Genomic DNA, 22,097 nt, shown 5'->3' with positions numbered 1-22,097 from the left:
GTTATTGAGCAGAAAATGCTTTTTTCTCCAAACAAGAAAAATGTGCTCCCAACTAGAGAACTGATTACTCTAATTTGCATTTGGGTTGCCTTGGACAATGAGATTACTGGCTATTTTTACTCCAAAAGGTTTACTAGTGACTCATTGATGGTAAGTGTAATTTCGATGCTAATTGTTGCTTCAGGTTTTCAATGGGCTCAGCAGTTAGACATTAATGATTATTCATACCTCAAGAAGGGCTGATAAGGGAATGAGATTAAAATCTTGTACAATTTTAGCTAACAAATTAAAGTGTAAATTAAATTTTCCCTGAGACAGAAAATGACTTAGGAAAGCCAACAGAATGTGAAACTTCATTCACTTTTAATTTTCTCTTTCCTCTCTTACAGATATTCAGAGCATCAGAGGGCTAGCTGTGGATTGGATATCTCGAAATTTATACTGGATTAGCTCAGAATTTGATGAAACTCAAATTAATGTGGCAAGATTAGATGGTTCTTTGAAAACCTCAATTATACACGGAATCGATAAACCACAATGTCTTGCAGCTCACCCAGTCAGGGGGTAAAGTATGATTGTTTCTAGATTTTTAGAAACCTTTGCCATAATTTCATATCAAATATCATGAGACTATTCAGTAGGCTGTAAGTATAAGACTTAGGGGCTAACTAGCAAATTCATCTCTGGTGTCTGACAAAATACATATTTATAGAGATCACAATTTTCTGACAATTTTATAAAAACAATATTATATAATTGTAGCATCTTATTAACTTCTATTTTTAAAAGTGAAAGGAAGAGAGATATAGAGAAAATGTTGCTAAAATTAAGATTTACAATATGTACCTTTATGATTGTAATGCACACATCTATATTATATAATTTCTAAAACCATAAAACCATAGATTGCATCAAACCTATTTGCTTAGAATTTCTTTATCCAGGAATTATTAATAATAATAATTATAATAACTGACCTTTATATAGCATTTACTATGTTCTTGGTACTTTACAATTACTACCTCACTTGATCCCCACAACAATTCATGGAAAGAGGTGCTACTATTGTTCCCATTTTCTAGTTGTAGAAACTGAGGCCAAAAGGGTTTAATTGACTTGCCAAGGATCACATTGTAATGCCAGAGAAACTGAGGCAAGATAGAGATTAGACAGTATTTAATAATTTATTTGAAAGGGAGAGATTTACTGGGACCAAATGGATTCATGGTTTGGTCCCAGGGCTAAATGAGACTATCTTCTCCAAGAATCCAGCAAACAATCTGAGTTCTCAATGACCTATATACATATGGCTCAGATACAGGAGGTAGGAGGAGGCAGGGGCGGAGTCAGGGTGCTGAGAGTGGGAATGGGACTCTGACAGGGAAGGGTGAGCCAACAGAGATGGGGATGACATAATGGGGGGAAGCACTCTGGACATGAGGAGAGGCATCTTGAAAAGACTGTATCTGACATTGTGATAGCTTGGAATGGGGAGAGGCATTCTGATATTCTAAAACATAAAATCTTTTATCCTTATCAAATATTCTGATTAAGAGGGAGAGATAGTTTTGTAGGATTGAGCAGAACAATTATAAATGGAGGCAGAACAATTAGGGAAACTGAAGCAGGATAATGAATGAGAACTGCGGCATAACAACATGAGTACTAAGTTTCTGAGGTTGGATTTGAATTTAGGTCTTCCAAACTCAGAGTTTGATGTTCTGTTTATTGTACTACCCAGCTGCCTCCAAAGTTGCCATAAAAATACAGTTCTAAGACCAGGTTCTGTCCTAGATAATAAATGGACAGACTGAGGATGAAAGATAAACAGACCTTATCAGTCCTGTTCTCTCATTGATTATTTTAAGAGTACAAAAATGATGTCAAAGTAATTAGCTACAAAGGTCTGGAAGACCTTATTTCCTTTTTCATTCTTCTTTAGAATATTTATTTATTGTTGCCTTTTTTTTTCTCACATAGCTCTCTTGATGGCCTGTCATGGCTTCATAAGCAGAACAGGGGAGAATGAGAATAAATACCCCATAACCCCTTTGGGTTGCAGGATAATGCAACTACCATTATTGTAAGACAAGCCTAAATTAGGATTAGTCCAACCCTTCAGGTTCAAGGTCTTAAAATGCAATAGGCATTCATGAACCATAAAATTTAATTACAAACTACTTTAATAATTAGGAGCTACAAGAACACACTTAAAAGGATGTAAGATTATAATAAAACAATCTAGCTCTTCCTGCAGCAGCATCACAGTGAAAAGCCAGAAAAACATTTCCATAAATGTAACAAGAAGTAAAGTGGAACTTAAGATCACAATTCTTGTCAGACAGCACTATTTGCATGTCAGGCAGCAAGGAAGCAAAGTAACCCCTCTGATTCTTTGAAAACCAACCTAGCCCTAGTACATGTATGTGTGTGTGCATGTATATCTATATCTATATCTACATGTATGTGTGTATATATGTATATCTATATCTATCTACCTATTTTAAGTTAGCATCTTTTATTCCAAGTACCTTAAATAAGGGTTTTTATCTCACAGGTCAGTAGTTTCTTGTATTATTAATATCTTATTCTTGAGAGCCTAAATCTTTCTCCTGGGGCAAAATGAGTTATTGAAAAAGGTGAGGATAGCAACTAGGCAGTCATTCACCATGTACAAAGTAATGTGAAGAAGCAGAATTGGTTGAGAATAGAATTACAAAGGTCTCAGGGTACTATTCATTTATTCTGCTTCTCTGGAGCATCACCTCCAATACCTATGATAGCTTGGTATCATAACCATATTTTTGGTTTGAATAATTCCAGCTTGATATAGACTGATTATGAAAGTGAGTTTTTTGATTAAAGAAATTAATGGTAAAAGACCTACACGTGTCCAGACTGCCCTTCCTCAATCCCACTACATGAAGGCTTGAATACCCTGTATGGTTCTGAGTTTATAGATATATCACTATAAATAGGTATAGCAGGCCTTTTATTTGATAAATTTCTTTTTCTTTTTAAGGAAACTTTACTGGACTGATGGAAACACTATCAATATGGCAAATATGGATGGCAGTAATAGCAAAATCCTCTTTCAGAACCAAAAAGATCCAGTTGGTAAGTATGTGTGATGTTGACCAAAGATTTTTAGGGAATGATAAGCACACATTCAAGACTTATGAAATATCTGAAGTTTAATAGAAAGAAAATACTATGTATTTATTTTTTAATTAAATAAAAAATTAACAAGAACAATTAATTCAGTTGGGCCCATCATTATGTTGTGAGAAATAATTCTCTATCTAGGCTCACATTATCTCTGTTGAATGTGGATATTTTAGTCTTTGATTAATAGACCCTTCACAATGGTACAAAAGTCATGTGAGTTGATGCAATATATTATTTTCATATTGAATCAGTTCTGATGCACTGATGCAATTATTATGTTGTCAGTACATGAAATTATGATTTTAATGATGAAGTTCTTAATCTCTAGATAAAGATAATGACTGATTGACAATGAGTATATTTATTTGAAATACATTTTGCTTTTTTGTACTTGTCAGTCTACTGAATTCATTACTGATCCTTGAACAGTTCTTTAAAACAATCCGCATTTAGCTTTCATTAAATCACATTAATTCAGCAACTCTTTTGCTTCTGGCCACTTTTTGAACTGCTGTACACAAACAATAAACTCTTAAGTTGTTTACCTGAAATTCCTAGACTGACGTCACATTCTAGGGAAGTAAATTAAACCATAGACTAAATTGGTCTATCAAAACAGACTTTTTGAAATGACAAGGACATAATCAACTAGGGACATAGAAGAAAATTCCTTAACCTTTGTCCTGTCCTTGACCCCTTTGAATATGGTAAAGCCAAGAGGATCTTCAGAATCATATTTAAATTCTTTATTTTTTTATTTAAATGTGTTTATTTTAAATGTTTTAAAAATAAAATAAGATTACAAGCCAATTATATTAAAATAGTTATCAAGATACATATATAGATATACTTGCCATAAAGAAATAGGCAAATAGAGATTTGTAATAGAAGTATAGCTGATCCTTACAGAGAAAGAAAGTTTTTTTTTTTTTTCCCTTAATCTAACTAGCAATTGTTTCAATTCTTAGTTTCACTTTACTCAGTGGATTATTTCTTTGGAACTTTATTGCTGATCCATAGCCACAAATATTCTGGTTTGAAGTTAAAAAGAAAGAAATTTCTATGTGATATCATATTTTATTCCTAACTTTGATTGTTGTATCATTTGATTCCTCATATTTACTTGATCTTTTTCAAAGAATAAGAATTACCACATAGTTCATTGTCTTCCTAACATAAATACCTTGTCAGAAAGAAAGAAAGAAAGAAAGAGCTTGAAAGAAAGAAAGAACTTGAAAAAAAAAGAAGAAAGAAAGGAAGGAAAGGAGGGGAGGAGGGAGATTGGAAGGAAAGGAGGAAGGAAAGAAAGAAGGAAGAAGGAATCTGAAGGAAGGAAGGAAGGAAGGAAGGAAGGAAGGAAGGAAGGAAGGAAAGAAGGAAGGAAGGAAGGAAAAAGGAAGAAAGGAAGGAAGGTAGGAAGGAAGGAAGGAAGAGAGGAAGGCAGGGAGGAAGAAAGGAAGAGAGGAAAGAAGGAAGGAAGGAAGAGAGGGAGGGAGGGAGGAAGAGAAGGCAGGAAGGAAGGAAGGAAGGAAAGAAGGCAAGAAGGAAGGAAAGAAGGAAGGAAGGAAGGAAGGAAGGAAGGAAGGAAGGAAGGGAGGGAGGGAGGAATGGAAGAAGGGAGGGAAGAAGCAAGAAAGGGAGGGAGGGAGGGAGAAAAGAAAAGAGGGAGAAAGGGAGGAATGAAGGAAAGAAAGAAGGAAAGAAGAGAGGAAGCAAAAACATACCTGATTAATAATGCCCTATTGACCATTCAGGTAATTGAGGTAGCAGAAGAAAGATGATGGAAATCATTAATTTGGTTTTATAATGAAAGCATTCTGCTTTTGAATCTGTGAAAATCAATGCACATTGCTAGCCTTTCAGCAATTTTTAAGTTTCAGGAATGTGGAATAAGTTTATTTCCTTGCGAAGTAGTTTCTTTTTTATTAGAGAAAATTCAATAAAACTGTTACATCATGGAGGCTTGGAATAAATCAATCCTTTCACATAATCCATGGAGTAAACTTTATATAAAAAGTAATACAGTTAACAACTCTTTTCTTCATGCTGTTTGGTATTGGATCCAGCATGCAATTGAAATTCATTGTAGAGTTGAAAATTAAAAGACACATTGAAATGCTAACATTTCAGGGTACTAGAAAGTAGAAAGAAAAAGGAACAAGAGAATAAATATGCAAGATTATGACCACATAAAACTGACCTAATGGGGAACAAAGCAATCCCATCTGTGCTTATCTGGAATTGTAAAGAATATTTTATCCTGAAAGGTGAATATGTTAGTGGCATTACAAGAAAATGAAGTCCCGACTATGTAATTTAGTAACCTAGAGATTAGACCTAAATTTTAATTTATATGTTCTTTCCTGTAATTGGAATAACCTCACCCTTAGTAATTTTAAATTCTAATTTCAGTGTTGAAATAAATGGGCAAAAAGACTTTATTTATAGAACATATTTTATATCAACTAAATTAGTGTTCATACTATCGGTCTATAGAGCTACCAATATTACTACAAAATGATTTTCTTTATTATTAGGTATTTTTTCATCAGTTACTTTCTACAATGACCAAATTCTCCAAATAATTTTTAATAGACACCCCCCCCCCATTTCTCATAGGTACTAGCTATATGACAATATTGATGTTTTTATCTCAGTAGAATCCTTAAAGGGTACAGGGTGAAGAACAGATTCCAAGAAATAATAATAGAGGGAATAGATGTCACCAGTAAAAGAAATAATTTTTCTTCCTTATTATGTAGTTTATTACAACACTAATAATCTTCATCTTTACCTCTGTCCTTATATTTAGTCACAAATATCAAACAGTTCTTGCTTTCTATAAATGGACTGCTCTGTAGACCTCTATGTAAAGTGATTTTTATGTACTATGGTTTTGCCCTAGGAGTAGGGAAGAGTGGGAGACAGGAAGAAAACATTGAGCTAGTGCAGTACAGGATGAGCACATGGTTCACACATTGGGGTGGAGACAGAGAAGTGAGAGCAGGAAAAGGAACAAACAGAACCATACTCAGCCACATTGGGGACTGGCCAGAGTCAAGAGGAAGAACATGTGAAGATGTACACACATGAATATCAGAAAAGAGAAAATGGGCAACACATGGAGCTGGAGATATGTGATGACTGCGTTAGCACCCTGGATACTTTAAAATCAACTAGAGTCAGGATAAGCAAAAGTCCTTGATCTTTATTCTTTATTGAAGGAACAGGAGAGAGAGTGGACACAGTAATCCCCTCTTTCTTCTACAGCCGGGAGTCCCCCTTGCTTGTCCTACTCCACTCTTTTTCCCTCCTCCCAATCTCCCTATACACCAACCGATGGAGCCATCACAGAATGGTGGGGCCGGCCATTTTCCAAGCAAATGCTAACAGAGTATTGTCCAATTTGTTATTACCCTTAAGTGCTTGCTTGTCTGAACTTCAGTGCATGAACTTAAGAGTTTCAGCCCTTTACAGAGATAGATATGTATTACTTGAGTAGACAGATGAAAAGTAGACACCTAGGATATGAAGGCAGAATTGGGTTCCATGCCCCTCTTCATGCAGGAGTTCTCAAACCAAGTCCCCACAGCTTCTGGAGGCTTCTCCTTTCACTTAAAAATAATTTTGTTCATTTTGTTTTGAATTGTTTGTGGTGGAGAAGGGTGGGAGGCTTTGGAGTTGGGAGCTGAGAAACAGGAACAGAGAAAAAGCACAGTACTGCACAGTAAAGTTAACATAGGCAAAGGGAGAAATGTGGATTTCTTTCAGAATTCTTTATGTAAAGTTCAGTTTTCACAATGAAAATGTAAAACAAAAACTATCTATACAAATTGATGTCCCTCAAACGCCCTCTTCTCCAATTTATCAATTTATTGCACTCCACTATTAAAATTTTCACTTTATTTTAGCCATGTAAAGGGATATTTACATATCATCACTCATAATAGTGACAGCTCTGTTATTTTAAACTCTGACATTTCCTTTTTAAAAAATAAATTCCTAGCCTCATATTTTCCTAATTTACTTTTCTTAGACCTATTTATACTTATTGCAATCTTCAGTGCCTTCGCCCTTAAAGGACTTCTTTTCCGCTATAGATTACTCAAACTCATTCTTTATGATTAGTATACTCTCACTTCATCATACTCTCCCTTTCTGACTCATTCTGCACCTCCAGCTATCATTTTAAAACAAACCCTATTCTCTATTTCCCCATTCACTTCTCTACTCCTTACTCCTTGCAATATTTCACTCCAGATCTATTCACTTCTTCTAGTACTACTTGGAACATCTGCTCTATAGTTAACAAATCTGATTTTATCTTAATCTTTTCCTTTCTCAACCTTTCTATCTTTTGACAGTCACTGAGACATGACCTTCTTCTGATAACACATCACTTTTATCCATCAATTCTATTATTTATTTCTCTTTCAATCATAATCAACTCCCAACTTGCAGTCATTGTAGGGGAGCCTAAATACTCTTTATTCTTCATTACTACTTCCAGACTTTCCCTACCACCATCACTCAGTAACCTTTGCTCCTTTAAGACTCATTCATTCATAGTCATTCAATCCAATTGATCACCCACCCTTACATCCTAAATCTCAGGGCATTTTATTTCATTCCTTAATGAATTCAATGGCTAAGCCAAAGTTTTTTTTCCTCTCCAATTCCTGCCCTTGTGCTTGGGGATTTCATAGTATTGATACCCTAACTTTCGAATCCCTCAATAATCTCATTTTCCCATGATCCAGTAGACCTCAGCTAAACCTAGAAAAATTTATACCCCTGATCTTGCCTCTTCTACAAGCATTCTACTGCCATGTAAATGAACTCTGAAATTCCTTTATGATAATATTCCTTTGACTTTCTATTTTTCCCTTTGCCTTAGCACTTCTAAATCTATTTTTAGTCCAAACCATGATCTCCAATCTCTCACTCTTCAGGGTTGTTTTTTTTTTTCTTTTTTTTTGGTTTGATTTTTAAGATATCATCTCTAAACTAACTATATCCTCATCCTTTACTTATTTTTGTCTTTCTGACAAACCACAAAACCTTAACATTCAATTTCCTCTATTCACAGTATTATATCTTGCTCTCTTTTTATTTCTGCAGCAGTTGTCATAGTGTTTGACACATGGTAAATACTTAATAAATGCTATTTTATTCATTCATTTCATTTAAAATAGCAACATTCTTCATGGGATTCATATAGTTCAGGATCTGAGGCACACTCTTTCAACTTGTAGCATGACTAGAAAGTTGATCCACAAAATAGGACCAGCCATTCCTGAGAGGTGAATTTTTTTTATGCTTTTGCTAAAAACTTTTGTCTTTTGTGTTCCCTCAGTATAAGGTGGACATCTCACCAATATCATTTACCCATTTAACATTACTTAGATTTTATAAAGGAATACTTAATAAAAAAGTATAATAAGGCTCCCCCAAAAATATATGTCCCCTTGAAACAGGTTGCAGTTTTCTCTATAAATGTTTGCTTGGTTCTTACAAAGAATAGGTTTACACTTAAAATAATTAATATAAAATATTCCAACCCCCTCCACCTAGGGGGGGGAGTATTTTCTGCCTCAGAGAGTCAATTTATACCTTCAAACAGAACCACTAACTTTGCATGAGCATGCATAACTAATGGTTGAGCCTATCTTCTTGCTTTTAGAAAACATCTCAGCTGCCAACTTGATTGATTGAATCAAATTGGGTTGGGTCAAGCAAATCATTCCTCAGACCTGTCTCTTCATCAAACTTTGCTATTGCTACTACAAGCTTTGCTTGCTGAAGAGAACTCTTATGATCCTTTCCACCTTTCAATACTCACAAGGTCACCACTTAGTCTAATCAATTTTTAGAATCAGAAGGAATAAATATAAAGAGACATAAGCAAAATCAGCATCATATATTCAATAAACTTTAACAGCTCCCTCTTACCTCCAGGATCAAATAAAAAATACTCAGACTTTTAAAATTGAAAACATATTTTACTATTATATTCTATATCCTGTAATCAGAAAATCTCCTAGAGGAATTATTTTTTTTTTTATTTTAATGGCATTTTACCCCCCCCAATTACATGTCATGACAATTTTTTGCAATTCATTTTTAGAAATTATTGAATTCCAAATTTTCCCTCCCTTGCTTCTTTCTAAAATAGTAGGAAATTTGATATATTATATATGTGCTAAAATGTAAAACATATTTTCATATTAGTCACAGTTGTAAAAAAAGAAACAGATCAAAAGAAAAGACATAAAAAAGAATAAAGTGAAAAAAAAAAAGTGAAGTGAAAAAAAGGGGAAAATGCTATCCATAGACAGATAAAGAATTGATGGATTCTGAATGCAGATAAAGCATTTTTCCTCATGAGTCCTTTGTACTTGTCTTGGATCAATCTATGGCTGGATCAAAGGATAAGTACAGTTTGCTTGCCCTTTAGTCATAGTTCCTCATGAGTCCTTTGTACTTGTCTTGGATCACGTTGCTGAGAAGAAGCCAAGTCATTTATAGTTGATTATCACAAATGTTGCCTACACTGTGTACAGTGTTTTCCTGGTTCTGCTCATTTCACTTTTCATCAGATCATACAAATGTTTCCTTTTTTTTTTCTGAAACCTACCTCTTCATCATTTCTCATTGCATAATATTTTCAATTACATTCATATATGGCTTGTTCAGCCATTCCTCCAATGATGGGCATCCCTTCAATTTCCAATATTTTATCACCACAAAAAGGGCTGCTGCAAATATTTTTCCACATTCTCCTTTTTTATGATTTTTTTTTTGGATATAAATCCAATATGGCTGGATCAAAGGATACATACAGTTTGGTTGCCTTTTGGTCATAGTTCCAAATAGTTCTATGGAATGACTGAATCCATTTACAACTCTCATCAATAATACATTAGTGTCCCAATTTCCCCATATTCTCTCCAACATTGATCATTTTCCTTTTTTGTCATTATCCAATCTGATCAGTGTGATGTGATACTTCAAAATTGTTCTAATTTGCGTTTCTCTAATTAAAAGTGATTTTGAACACTTTTTCCATATGCCTAATCGCTAGCTTTAATTTTCTTTATATGAAAAAGAATTGTTCATGTTCTTTGGCCATTTGTCAATTGGGAAATGACTTTTATTCATAAATTTAACTCAGCTCTCTATATATTTGAGAAACAAGCCTTTAATAGAAATACTTGCTAATTATAGAAATAGATTGTTTCTCCACTTTCTGCTTTCCTTCTAATCTTGATTTCCTTGGTTTTATTTATGCAAAAGCATTTAAATTTAATATAATCAAAATTATCTATTTTATATTTCATAATACTCTCTATCTCTTGTTTGATCATTTATATGTCTTCACTTAACTTCTTTAAGAACTTGTATAATATAACACTTTGTGTATATGTTTAGTCTTCATATTACTTCATCTTTTTTTTTTTGTTTGTTTTGTTTTGTTTGTACCTTTTAGCAAGATGTAGTTTCCTTCCTTATCTTTTAAAATTGGGTCTATTTTTTGCTTTTGCTTTGTTTGAGATTAGGACCACTGCTCCTACTTTTTTTTTTTTTTTTTAACTTCAACTGATATATAATAGATTCTGCTCCAGCCCCTCATCTTTACTTCATGTGTGTCTCTCTTTTTGCTTCAAGTTTATCTTGATATACAACATATCTGGTTTTTGATCCATGTTTTCCACTTCTATTTTCTGAAAGAGCTCATTTCATTCACATTCAGAATTGTGATTACTAACTGTATATTTCCTTCCATACTATTTTACCTCCTGTCTCTCCTCTCTCCTTTCCCTTCTCATCAATGTTTTACTTCTGTCTACAGCTACCCCAGTCTGCCCTCCCTTCTATCAGATCCTCCACCCTTATTTAATCTCCTTCCCTTCTACTTTCCTCTGGGGTAAGATAGATTTCTATATTCAATTTATTGTGTATATTATTCCTTCTTTGTGCTAATAATGATGAGAGTAAGATTGAATTGATGCCTCTTATTCATCCTGTCATTATTTCCTCCATTGTAATAGGTTTTTCACACCTCTTCATGTGAAATAGGTGACCCCATTCTTCCTCTTCCTTCCTTATACACCCAATGTTCTCCTCTTCCTCATCCTTTACTTTTTTATGTCATCCCTTCAAAATGATCTTATCCCTTTACCTTTAATATATCTTTCTGTATTCCTTCTCTCTGTACTATTAGTAGTATAACTTTTAAAAATAGAATTACAATGATAATGTTTTCATGTAGAGATGTAAAAAGTTTAGTCTATTGAATCCCTTATGCTTTCTTTCCCCTTTTTATATTTTGGGCTTCTCTTGTATCTTTATATACATACATATATATATATATATATATATATATATATATATATATATATTTAATTTTGAATTCTCTTTATGAAAACTTTATTTCATTAAAATAAAAGCTTTTGTTTCATTGAATAATAATTTTGCCCTTGAAGTATTATACTTAATTTCATTGCATAGGTGATTCTTGGTTGTAGTCCTGCTGTCTAATCCTTGAATTTTGCAGCTGCTAAATCCTGTATAATACTGAGTCTAATACTGGGTTCTCTAGTCTTTGAATTGTTTCTTTCTGCTACTTGTAGTGTTTTTTTTTTCCCCTTAATTTGATAATTCTGAAATTTGACTATAATATTCCTTGGAAGTTTTACTTTGTGATCTCTGTTCTTAGGTGAGTGGTGGATTCTTTCATTGCCTATTTTGTCCATTGGTTTCAGGATATCCATATCATTTTCTTTGATAATTTTTTGAAATAGATTGTACAGGAGATCCTTCATTCGATTATAATTTTTGGGCAGTCCTGTGATTCTGACCTTATCTTTCCTGCATCTATTCTCCACAACAGTTGTTTTTCCAATGGGAAATTTTACATTTTCTTCTTATTTTTTTTTATTCTTCTGAATTTGTTTGATTGATTCTAGATGTCTCATAAGGTCATTAACTTCCACTTTTCCAATTCAGATTTTTATGGCATTGTTTTCCTCAGTTAGCTTTTGTATTTCCTTTTCTATTCTAATTTTTAAATAGTTTTTTTTCCAACTTGTTGACTTCTTTTCTACAATTCCCTTACATAACTCACATTTCTTTCCCAAATTTTTTGACCTTTCTGATATGATTTTTAAGCTTGTTTTTGAGCTCTTCCATAATTTCTTTCTGAGTTATGGCTTTTTCCTTTTTCTCTAGGATTTTGCACATAGATATTTTGAAATTGCTATTCTTTTCTATTTTGTGTCTTCATCCCTTCCCCATCCCCCCATAACAATAATTTTTTGTGTGGTCAGATTCTTTGTTGTTGTTGTATGGTTTGTATTTCTTTTTCTTTTTTTTTTTTTTTGGCCTCTTTCCTTTTTTTTTAGGTTTGAGCTGTGCTCCCTGGATGGAAAGGTCACTATTTCAGTCTTCTTGTGCCTTGAGCTGGAAGCCTTGACTATTTACCTGTTGCTGCACTGATGTTCCCTTGAGGCCCATGGGAGACCTTCCCATCTGGTACTATGCTAAAAAGTAAAGGGAGAGTCACTGGTGGCTTGGTGCTACTAGAGACAGTAGGGAATCTGACAGCTTACCTGGTGCTGGCCTGTGGTTGTGGCTGCTTCTCTGGCATGTGATAAGGCAGATGGGGTGTTTCTGGGTTTCCTTGGGGCTAAACTGAAGCATATAGAGTTGTGGTTTCTGGATGTTGCTGTTTGTCCAAGGTGCCATTTTCTGAATATGGAAAAATTATAGTGATTTACTGTTTATTCCACTATCTTGACTCCTGGAAGTTATGTCATGATGATCAATTTATTTACCAAGACTAGCAGGTGTCAATAAATTGACATCCTAAGCTCATCAGTGGCTAGGATGAATTAGAGTGAACAGAGCAGTCTTTTATATAGTTGATAAAGGTATAGGATAGGCTTACATTTGGTGCAATCATGTTGACTTGCTTCTAAAGAATGCTTTCCAAAGTTCAAGGTAAAGGAAAAACAGGGAGTCTGGAAAGTCTGAAAAGTCCCATATCAATGACCATATGCAACAGAGTTGTCCCATTCAAGGCTAATAGCCAGGCAGAACATCTTAATACTATATTGAGTCAATGAGCTTCAGATTTAACTCAGAAAAATGGGCAAGTTAAACTCTTAGGAAGAAGTTAGACAGGTAGGTAGAGCAGTGGAAGGAAAGCCTATCTTGGAGGTCAGGAAGACTTACCTTTCTGAATCCAAATTTGGCTTTAGATACTTACCAGCTGTGTGACCTTGGACAAATCACTGAACCCAATATGCCATAGTTTCCTCATCTGGAAAATTATCTGGAGAACGAAATGGCAAATCAAAAATCTTTGCCATGAAAACCTCAAGTAAGGTCAAGAAGAGTGGACATAACTAAAATGATTAAACAAAACAAAAAAAGCAAAAAATTCGAATCATGTTATTTTAACTAATGTTAAATGGTTAAGCTGTATTTTAAATCCAACTAATTCCTATGCACTGAATTCAGTGATTAAATACAGTTTTCAATCAATAATTAATAATGATACAGAATTAAAAGGATGTATCAATTTTCTATGTCACACTCTTTCCCATACACCAGACTGGCTCAGAATTTTCAAGTTCTTTTAGTCATTATGTGGCACTTTATTACACATATTCAATTAACATGCTACTTTTTTTTTTTTGCTGAGGCAATTAGGGTCAAGTAACTTGTCCACAGTCACACAGCTAGGAAGTATTAAATGTCTGAGACCAGATTTGAACTCAGGTGCTCCTGACTTCAGGGCTGGTGGGTGCTCTATCCACTGCACCACCCAGCTGCCCCATAACATGTTACTTCTAAATATGTAGTATTTTTGTGGATTTCAGCAATTGGAGGACTTTGTATGAAAACACTGTTTAGTCATTGATATCCTGTTTACCTGAAAGAAAGATCCTTCAAAAAAAAACCATACATCTCAGAATTTATTAATTTATATTGTCTTCCCTAAAATTATTTGTAATCTGTAATATTGAGGAAAGAAAGCTTTTTGTTTCTTTGTTCAATTTTTCTTTTCTATATAGAAAACTAAGCATTTGCAGTATAGCAAATAAGGAGAGAAACTCTATTTGCAGAGGTCATGGACTATCTATTTCACAAGTCTAGGAAAGTGCTTTGAAAACTAGGAGAGCATTATATATGTGCCACCTATGATTATCATTATCATCATTACTGTTGTATTTGTAGAACTTGTTTTCCTTAGAAGCAGGTCTGACTCTCTGTATGAGCAGAGAAGGTAATAACAATAATCCAGAGTATTTATAAAGCATTTTAAGGTTGCCACAGCACTTTGTATATTATCTCATTTGATCCTCTTACATGGTCATGTACACAGCATGATTTAGGTTCTAAAAGCTCTAATTGTTCAAAGCTCTCTCTCTCTCTCCCATCATCCTAATGTGATATCTGAACTTTTGATCAGGTCATTCTATGGCAAAACAGTATCACTGGGGAGCCTTCTCTGACTAGTATCAGTTGTTTTCAGTCGGGTCGCTCTTTTTCTGATCCTTTTTTGGGTTGTTTGGCAAAGATATTGGTGTGATTTGTCATTTCTTTCTCCAGTTTATTTTAAAGTAAACTGAGGCAAACATTTAAATGACTTGCCTAGGATCACATACCTAGTGTCTGAGACAAGATTTAAAGTCAGGAAGAGGAGATTTCTTGATTTGAGTTTGCTGCTCTTATCATGTACCACCTCCCTGATCCTTTACATTGTATGTCTATATTTCACCTTGGCAAGATAATGTATTTGTCTGTTATCACACTATTGTAGTTTTAGTGCCAGCAAAGGAATTTTAAAATACCAATCCTATCTCCTCATTTCATAGAAAAGAAAACAAAGGTCAAGGAGGTTAAGAATTTTTTTCAAACAAATACTACAAAGTAGTAAGAAAAGTAGTAAGTAAAAGAAGAAAAAGTAAGTAGAAGAGTGAAGATTCACAATCAAATGCTTTAGTTCCAAATACAACATAGCTAGTGATTCAGCAAAATAATTTATCCATTCAAAAAAAAAAAAAAAGACCAATATTTCAATGTACAAGGAACTGTAGCTTATTCAATTAGCAAGCTAGGCATTGAGTTTAAACAAACAAAAAAATCAGGACTAACATTTTCTGCACAGTGTTGTAGAAAGCACATTAAACTGGGAATTCCAAAAATCCAGGTTCAGATTCTGACTCTATCATTTCCATTTCTTAACGATATGATTTTGGTTGTGTCACTTTATCTCTGAGACTTTATTTTCTTATGTATAAAATGAGGGATTAAAGTGATACCACAATATGGACTCTTACCCTTCATTGTGTTATGGATCCCTTTGACAGTCTAAAGAAGAATAATACCAACAGTTTGTTCACCACAATGATAATTAAAAGAAATGTATAATTTCACTTCAAGATTAGTGAAAATAAAGATGTATTTTATTTTTCCATCCAGGTTCACAGACATCATTTAGTTCCTGCATATTAGTAGATCTCTAATATTCCTTCCAATGTTATGCCACAGTTTCCTAGAATCGTTCTACCTCAGTTTCCCTGTATTAGTTTCCCTGAATTATTACATCTCAAATTTCCTTAGTATGCAAACACCGCCCACCCCCCTTTCTGCCCATTAGAACTGAGATAAGTAGGGCTGTGGAGATCTGGCATTCCAAAACATTGGTATCTCTAAGTCCAGACTTTCTGGTTCTAGTTGGACACCTCTTTAACTTATAATTTGTAAGAATTTATGGTCCTATTCCCAACCTGTCAGAACAGAATTGATGGTCCCTACCTGGAGATTCTTACTCACCACAGTTTGAACCCATCCCCCTTTGTATACCCAAGCTTAGAGCCATATATATGTCATTGAGAACTCACATTCCCTGCTGGATGCTTTGGATATCAGCCCTAGGGGCAATATGACCCCAGCACAATATCTTCCTATCAGAAATCCAAATAAAATATTAAAAATTCTCTAATCTCTATTTTGCCTCAGTTTCTCTGGTATTACACTGTTCTGTGATTCTGTACAGTAAATGTTGATAAAAAGAAAGGGAAGAGGGATAATAGTGAGCATTTAGTAATGTTGAATGGTGGTCAGGGAACTACCTAACCATCATTGTGTTGGAAAAAAACACTGGGCTTATGATGATGATGAATCACATGAACAACTCAATCTTTTTGTTAGGAACAGGGTTAGCTCAGCCCATGAGAATTCTTGTTGAATTTTGGGGATTTAAGAAGAACATATAATGGTTGTCACTTTGGATCATAGATTTAAAGTTGGAAGATGGAAGCCACTTTTTGCAACCTATTCATTTTATAGATGAATAAACTGAGGCACAGGAATAGTCTTAAGGTAATAGAGGTAGGAAATATCTGAAGAGATTTTTGAACTCAGCATTTTCTGCTCCAAGCTCAGTAGTATATATTGGTTGTAGAATTTGGCAACTTGTTTTTATATTGGTAGTGGGAATCAAGCATAGTTCTATAAATGACTAGCTTCTTAACTTGTTTGTTTTTGAATCCATATGTGTGACATACTTGAAATAGAAGTGCATCATAATCTCATCAAAACACCCAAGTTGGCATTTTAGGAGTCTATAGCTCTAAAGAATGAGTAATTGCAGCCTTCAGGCAGTTTGGGCTGAATAACTTTGTTTTCTTTAAATACAAATCAACATTCCCAGCTACCCATTGTTAAACTAAATAGTCTCAATTAAGATTTATGGCTCAGTCTTGGATACATATTAAGTGCTTAGAGCAGTTTACATATCACACAGGATTTTAGTTTACTAATTAAATTCATTTCCATCTTTAAAATGTTTGTGAGATATGAATTTTATCCCTTAAGTTTTATGAAAAGAAATTTTGTGCTGTCAATCAGCCTTACCCATGATAGTCTCTCAGGTTTCAGAAACCTAGAAGTTACCTGAAATAATCTGGTTTCTGGGTCCACATTTTAAGGATATTACAAGTTGGAGAATTATCCAGAAGATACCTAGGATGGTGAAGAGCTTGATATCAAGTTACATGCAGATCGGTATAAGGGAACAGGAGATATTTAGTATATAAAAGGAATGACATGGAGATGGGACACAACCACTGACTTCAAGTATTTGAAAGGTTCAAAAGAGGAAAGAAAAATAGATATGCTATTAACATATCTATTAGACTAGCCAAGAGAATTTTCCTTAGGAAAATGAGATTTGAGCTGTCTTACCAGAATCCCACAAGTTAGGAGTCAGGAAGAAGTTTTCAGGCCTAATGATCATCCACTACAAAGATTTATAGTTGGAAAATGGAGTTGTCACTCTTGAAGAACAGCAAATAGTGCAATATCATTGGAATGTATACTATATAGAAGAGAATAAAATGTAAGAAGGCTGGAAAAGAAGAAGGAATCAGATTGTGAAGGGCTTTGAAAGACAGAGGCTTTTATATTTGGCCCTAAAAGTAATAGGCAATCACTGGGTTTTTATTGGTTTGGGGAGTGTCATGATCAGACATGCTCTTTGAGAAAATAAGTTTGGCATTTGAGTGAGGGATGAATAAGGGTTGGGAAAGAGTTGAGTCATGCAGTTGAATAAGAAGTTTATTGCTATAAATGCAGGTGAGAATTGATAAGGACCTACACAAAGGTAGAAGCCATGTGAATGGAGGGAAAACATATTGTGGAGAGAATGGAGAGAAAGACATTGTGAAAGTAGAAATGATATATATTCAAGTTTATTATTAACAAATTGAATTCATGGAGCAAGTGCAAATGAGAGTTCAAATGCCAATATACTTACAAATCTGGTAATTGGAAGGAGGGTTGTATCTTTGAAAGGCTGAAACAGTTTTGTTTCCATATGGGGATAAAAATTATGTATGAGCATATGTAGCACATGGTACAGCCACCTTAACAGTTACATATTCAGATTAGTGCAATGAAAATACTAAATTATATTTATACTCCTCAATTCATACAATCACTTTAGTCACTGAAAGCATGTAATTATCTCTTCAACAATATAAATATCAATCCTTATAGGAACAAATTTTCATAAGTCCCAAAGATCCCGATAAACATGTCTCCTGTTGGTGTTTACCATAAAATTCCCTCTCTCTACATCCAGGAGCCATGTGTATCCCTCCAAGTTAACATTCTGATAAGTCTTGGTCAGTCAGGACTGCAGTAGCAGAGCAAATATGGGATACTCAAATTTTCTAATTTCTGGTTGTGGAAACAGCAGGAGTCTGTCCTATAGTAACCAAAGAGAAGTCATTGTTGTTGTTGTTGTTGTTGTTTTGTTGATTTGCTTCTGGCTATGGGCATTTATAAATTACATTATAAATAGTGTTTGGTGATTTAATACCTGAGCTTATGAAGAAAGGAAACTACCATTGGAAGCTTTAGTTTCTTATCATTAACAAATATTTTTCAATGGTTAACTAGATTTTCAGAAATGCTTCTCATTAGTGTTTATTAATTTTTTTATCAAATTTGGGGGATACAAACTATTTCCAAACAATACACAAATATTTATCTTTTTATAATAAATGCCTTATTAAAAACTATTATTACTATTATGACTACTACTACTACTACTATATTATAAAATGGAGGCTTAAAACAAAATGGAATTAGTCATGCCAAGTAAACATACTTATTCTCATCTCAAAGGGTCAAGTAACAACTAAAATAATCTCTGAGTTCCTTTCCAACTCAGACTCTTTTTAGAATGTGGGTCTGAAAAGAACTATGGAGACCATTTAATTAGATACCCTAATTTTATAGATAAATACATTTAACACCCAGAAAAGTGATAAGACTTGTCTATGGCAACATATGAATTTAGTGTATTTTCTTTTGGATTTCAGGGAATTACTTCTGAATTATGAGTTTGGTAATGTCATATTAAACATTCTATAACTCACTGATAGAGCTAACACCTTCAGTAGTATAAAATGGGAAGTATAATGTAATGGCATGATTTCAAAAAACATTTTTAATTTGCTACTATCTGTGAAATCAAGAATTAGATTGATGTTTTCAAAAATATCCCACATATAGAAAGATATTGTGAAGTACTTTAATAGCTAATCAAAATTTTCTCTGGATTATGTTTATCTATCTTTAAAATTTATTTCCATTATTTACATACACATTACAAAGAATAGACATCTTTGCTATTTAGAAAGCACCATCAATTCATGATACTCTGGAGAGTGGGAGATGTTGAGAATAGATGAAAAGGAGCAGATACTTAGGGAAATGATACAGTAGCATCCTGAGTTGGACAAATAACTATTTTCCTGTATATAAAAGCTTTATATACCTGTGCATAAGACCTGTATATAAGATGAATACCAATGCTAGAAATAACTTATGATGATATTGATAAATTGTATTTATAAGGTAACTTGCAAGTCTTTCCAGATAATACTAGTCTAAGTTAAACTCCTCCAAATCATATCTGTTTTTAAGGGGATCATTTTCTGTATTGTGTATATAAACTTATGGAGAGATTTTTAATACTGAAAATATTCAACATGCCAATTTTAACTTTTTTTTTTTCTTTCAGATTACAAATCTACCAGATTTTCATATAGTAAAAATACCCCAGTAACTTAAAGCATACAATTATTTTATTAGGAATAATTATTCATTTTTAAGATGTATTCCCTCAATGTACTTTGAATCTATAGAGGAATGTATTTGTAATTATAAATGTTAGTACACAAAATTGAACAAACTGTGCTGCATTTTTTATTCATTTTAATAGATGACCAATAAATAATTGATTATGATAATGTGGGTATATTCTTTAGGATATACTATAGTGAATGAACAATAATTATAATATGTGGTATTCTCTTCTTTTTCTAAAATATGATGGTTCTCTGGGGAGCAGGTTTCTTGGGGAGGTTTCTGGAGACAGCCTTAGTTTAAGTTCAAAATAATAATCACTCCAAATGCAGCCAGGAGTTAAAAGTTCAATTTTTTATTGCTTCTTCCAAAATAGCCCGGTTAGCTTTCTTAGAGGCCTATCTCCCTCCTTGGTTCCAAGAGCTCTTGCAGCTTGTCCTTTGTTGCCTCCAGCTCCCTCGGAATCTTGGTTCTGAATCTTCACAACTGTCATCTCCACTCACTCCTGGCTCTCAGTCTCCCAGAGTGCTCTTTGGCCCTGAGAGCTTCTTGCTTATATTCTGTACAATGAGTACACACCAATCATTATATCACTGGGAAACCATTATTTGTTGTAGGATTAAATCAATTCTAAACTAGATTTAAATATTGTCTCAATTCCACTTAGTACTTTGTTTCAAGTTCTGGCTCATAACATCTCCTTGTAGGATCAGATCAATCATATTGAACCATGTCTCTATCAATTCTAATGACTTAACACTTTGTAAGGATTCTAACAATAATAGTTATATTTTATCCTTTATATTTGTAGTGTCTTACAATTAAGTGCATTCAGATAAGTTAATCTCAATTGATTTAGATATGTTTGGGGAGAATTAACAAGTGAGTAACTCCAGAGTGTAGGAGAAGATTCAACAATATTCTTGATTTTTGAGTATTGTCAATGGGACTAAGTATTTTTGTTATTGTATCTAGAAAATAAATCTTTAAAATATAAATTGAAGAAAAGGAAGAAAGGCAAAGAGATAGTGGGATAAAAAAATCAGAAAGTAAAACAAAGAGAGTTATGAAAGGAAAGAAATGAATGAAATAGATCAATGTAGAATGTTTCCAATTCTTTTTTATTAAGACCAAAACCTCCAATAAATTCCTTCACCAATACCCCATTGTGGCATGAATGAGACCCTGGTTTCTTGAATGTCAGGCCAAAGGAACACAAATTTTAAAAGATCTTGCCCAAAAGGGGAAGCTTTACATTTAATTTAGTTTGGAGAGTCTCATCATTTTGTCAACTGCAGGAGAATTAATTTTTTTGGCTACACCAGCTCCCAAGTAGTAGTAAATTGCAATAACCACACTAATAAAACCAAAGATCATTGAAGAAAGGTAGCATGAGTACCAATGCTAGAAATAACCTATGATAATATTGCTATTCTTCTGTTACACATCACCCCAGGTTTCTAATTACTTACTCATACTTGTTGATTCTCTATTCACTACCAATTCTCTTCATTACTTTCTCTCTATTACATAATCACCACCATAATTTATGTTTGCTTTCATTACTTCTCACTTATTTTATTTCAATAATTTTAGTACTGGTCTGTCTTTATGGTTCCTAACTTGGATTATAACTATGATCTAATTTGCTGTGAAAGCAATCATTCTGAAGCACAGTTCTGCCCATATCACTTTTCTGCCCACTATACTATTGACTCCTTATTATTTATAAAATCAAATACAAATTCTTCTGTTTGAAATTTAAAGTCCTGTACTACTTATGTCCAGCCTTCCTTTCTATTATATGACACATTATTAATTATCAGGTACTCTATAGTAGAGCTAAAACTAAATTTCTTAGTATTCCTTGAATAAAACATTTCAGTCTTAATGCCTTTGTATAAACTAGTCCCCATTCTTATAATGTATTCTTTCATCATATCTGACTCTTAAAATTAATATCTTCATTCAAAACTCAACTCAAATGCTACCTCTTAGATGTGATCTTTTCTGCTCTCTGGAGTATGTCTAGTGACATACTCCACCATTACATATTCCATAATTATTATCTTTTTTTTTACTTCTTATGTGGCTTTATCTTTACATGTTGTCTCCAACAATAATATGCAAGATCCTTGAGTACAGGATATGTTTCATTTTTGTTTTTCTTTCCCATGTTACTAGTATGGTAGCATGTAGATGAATCTATATAAATATTGATTGATTTGATCATTTGAAGTAGAGCTCAGGGATAAAAA

At 33.6% G+C, this 22,097-nt stretch overlaps 1 protein-coding gene across 1 annotated transcript in view; it reads left to right on the top strand.

Annotated features, from left to right (window-relative positions):
- LRP1B (LDL receptor related protein 1B) overlaps positions 1-22,097 on the top strand; it is a 2,378,573-nt gene that overhangs the window by 1,652,358 nt on the left and 704,118 nt on the right. The window contains exons 30-31 of the mRNA XM_031963676.1: positions 390-564; positions 3,023-3,117. Of these exons, the coding sequence (XP_031819536.1) occupies positions 390-564; positions 3,023-3,117 (270 nt within the window). The remainder of the gene's footprint in view (positions 1-389; positions 565-3,022; positions 3,118-22,097) is intronic.

The sequence above is a fragment of the Sarcophilus harrisii genome, chromosome 3 (assembly GCF_902635505.1).
Source record: "Sarcophilus harrisii chromosome 3, mSarHar1.11, whole genome shotgun sequence".
Classification (NCBI taxonomy): Eukaryota; Metazoa; Chordata; class Mammalia; order Dasyuromorphia; family Dasyuridae; genus Sarcophilus; species Sarcophilus harrisii.
This window is presented reverse-complemented; position numbering and strand designations above follow the sequence as displayed.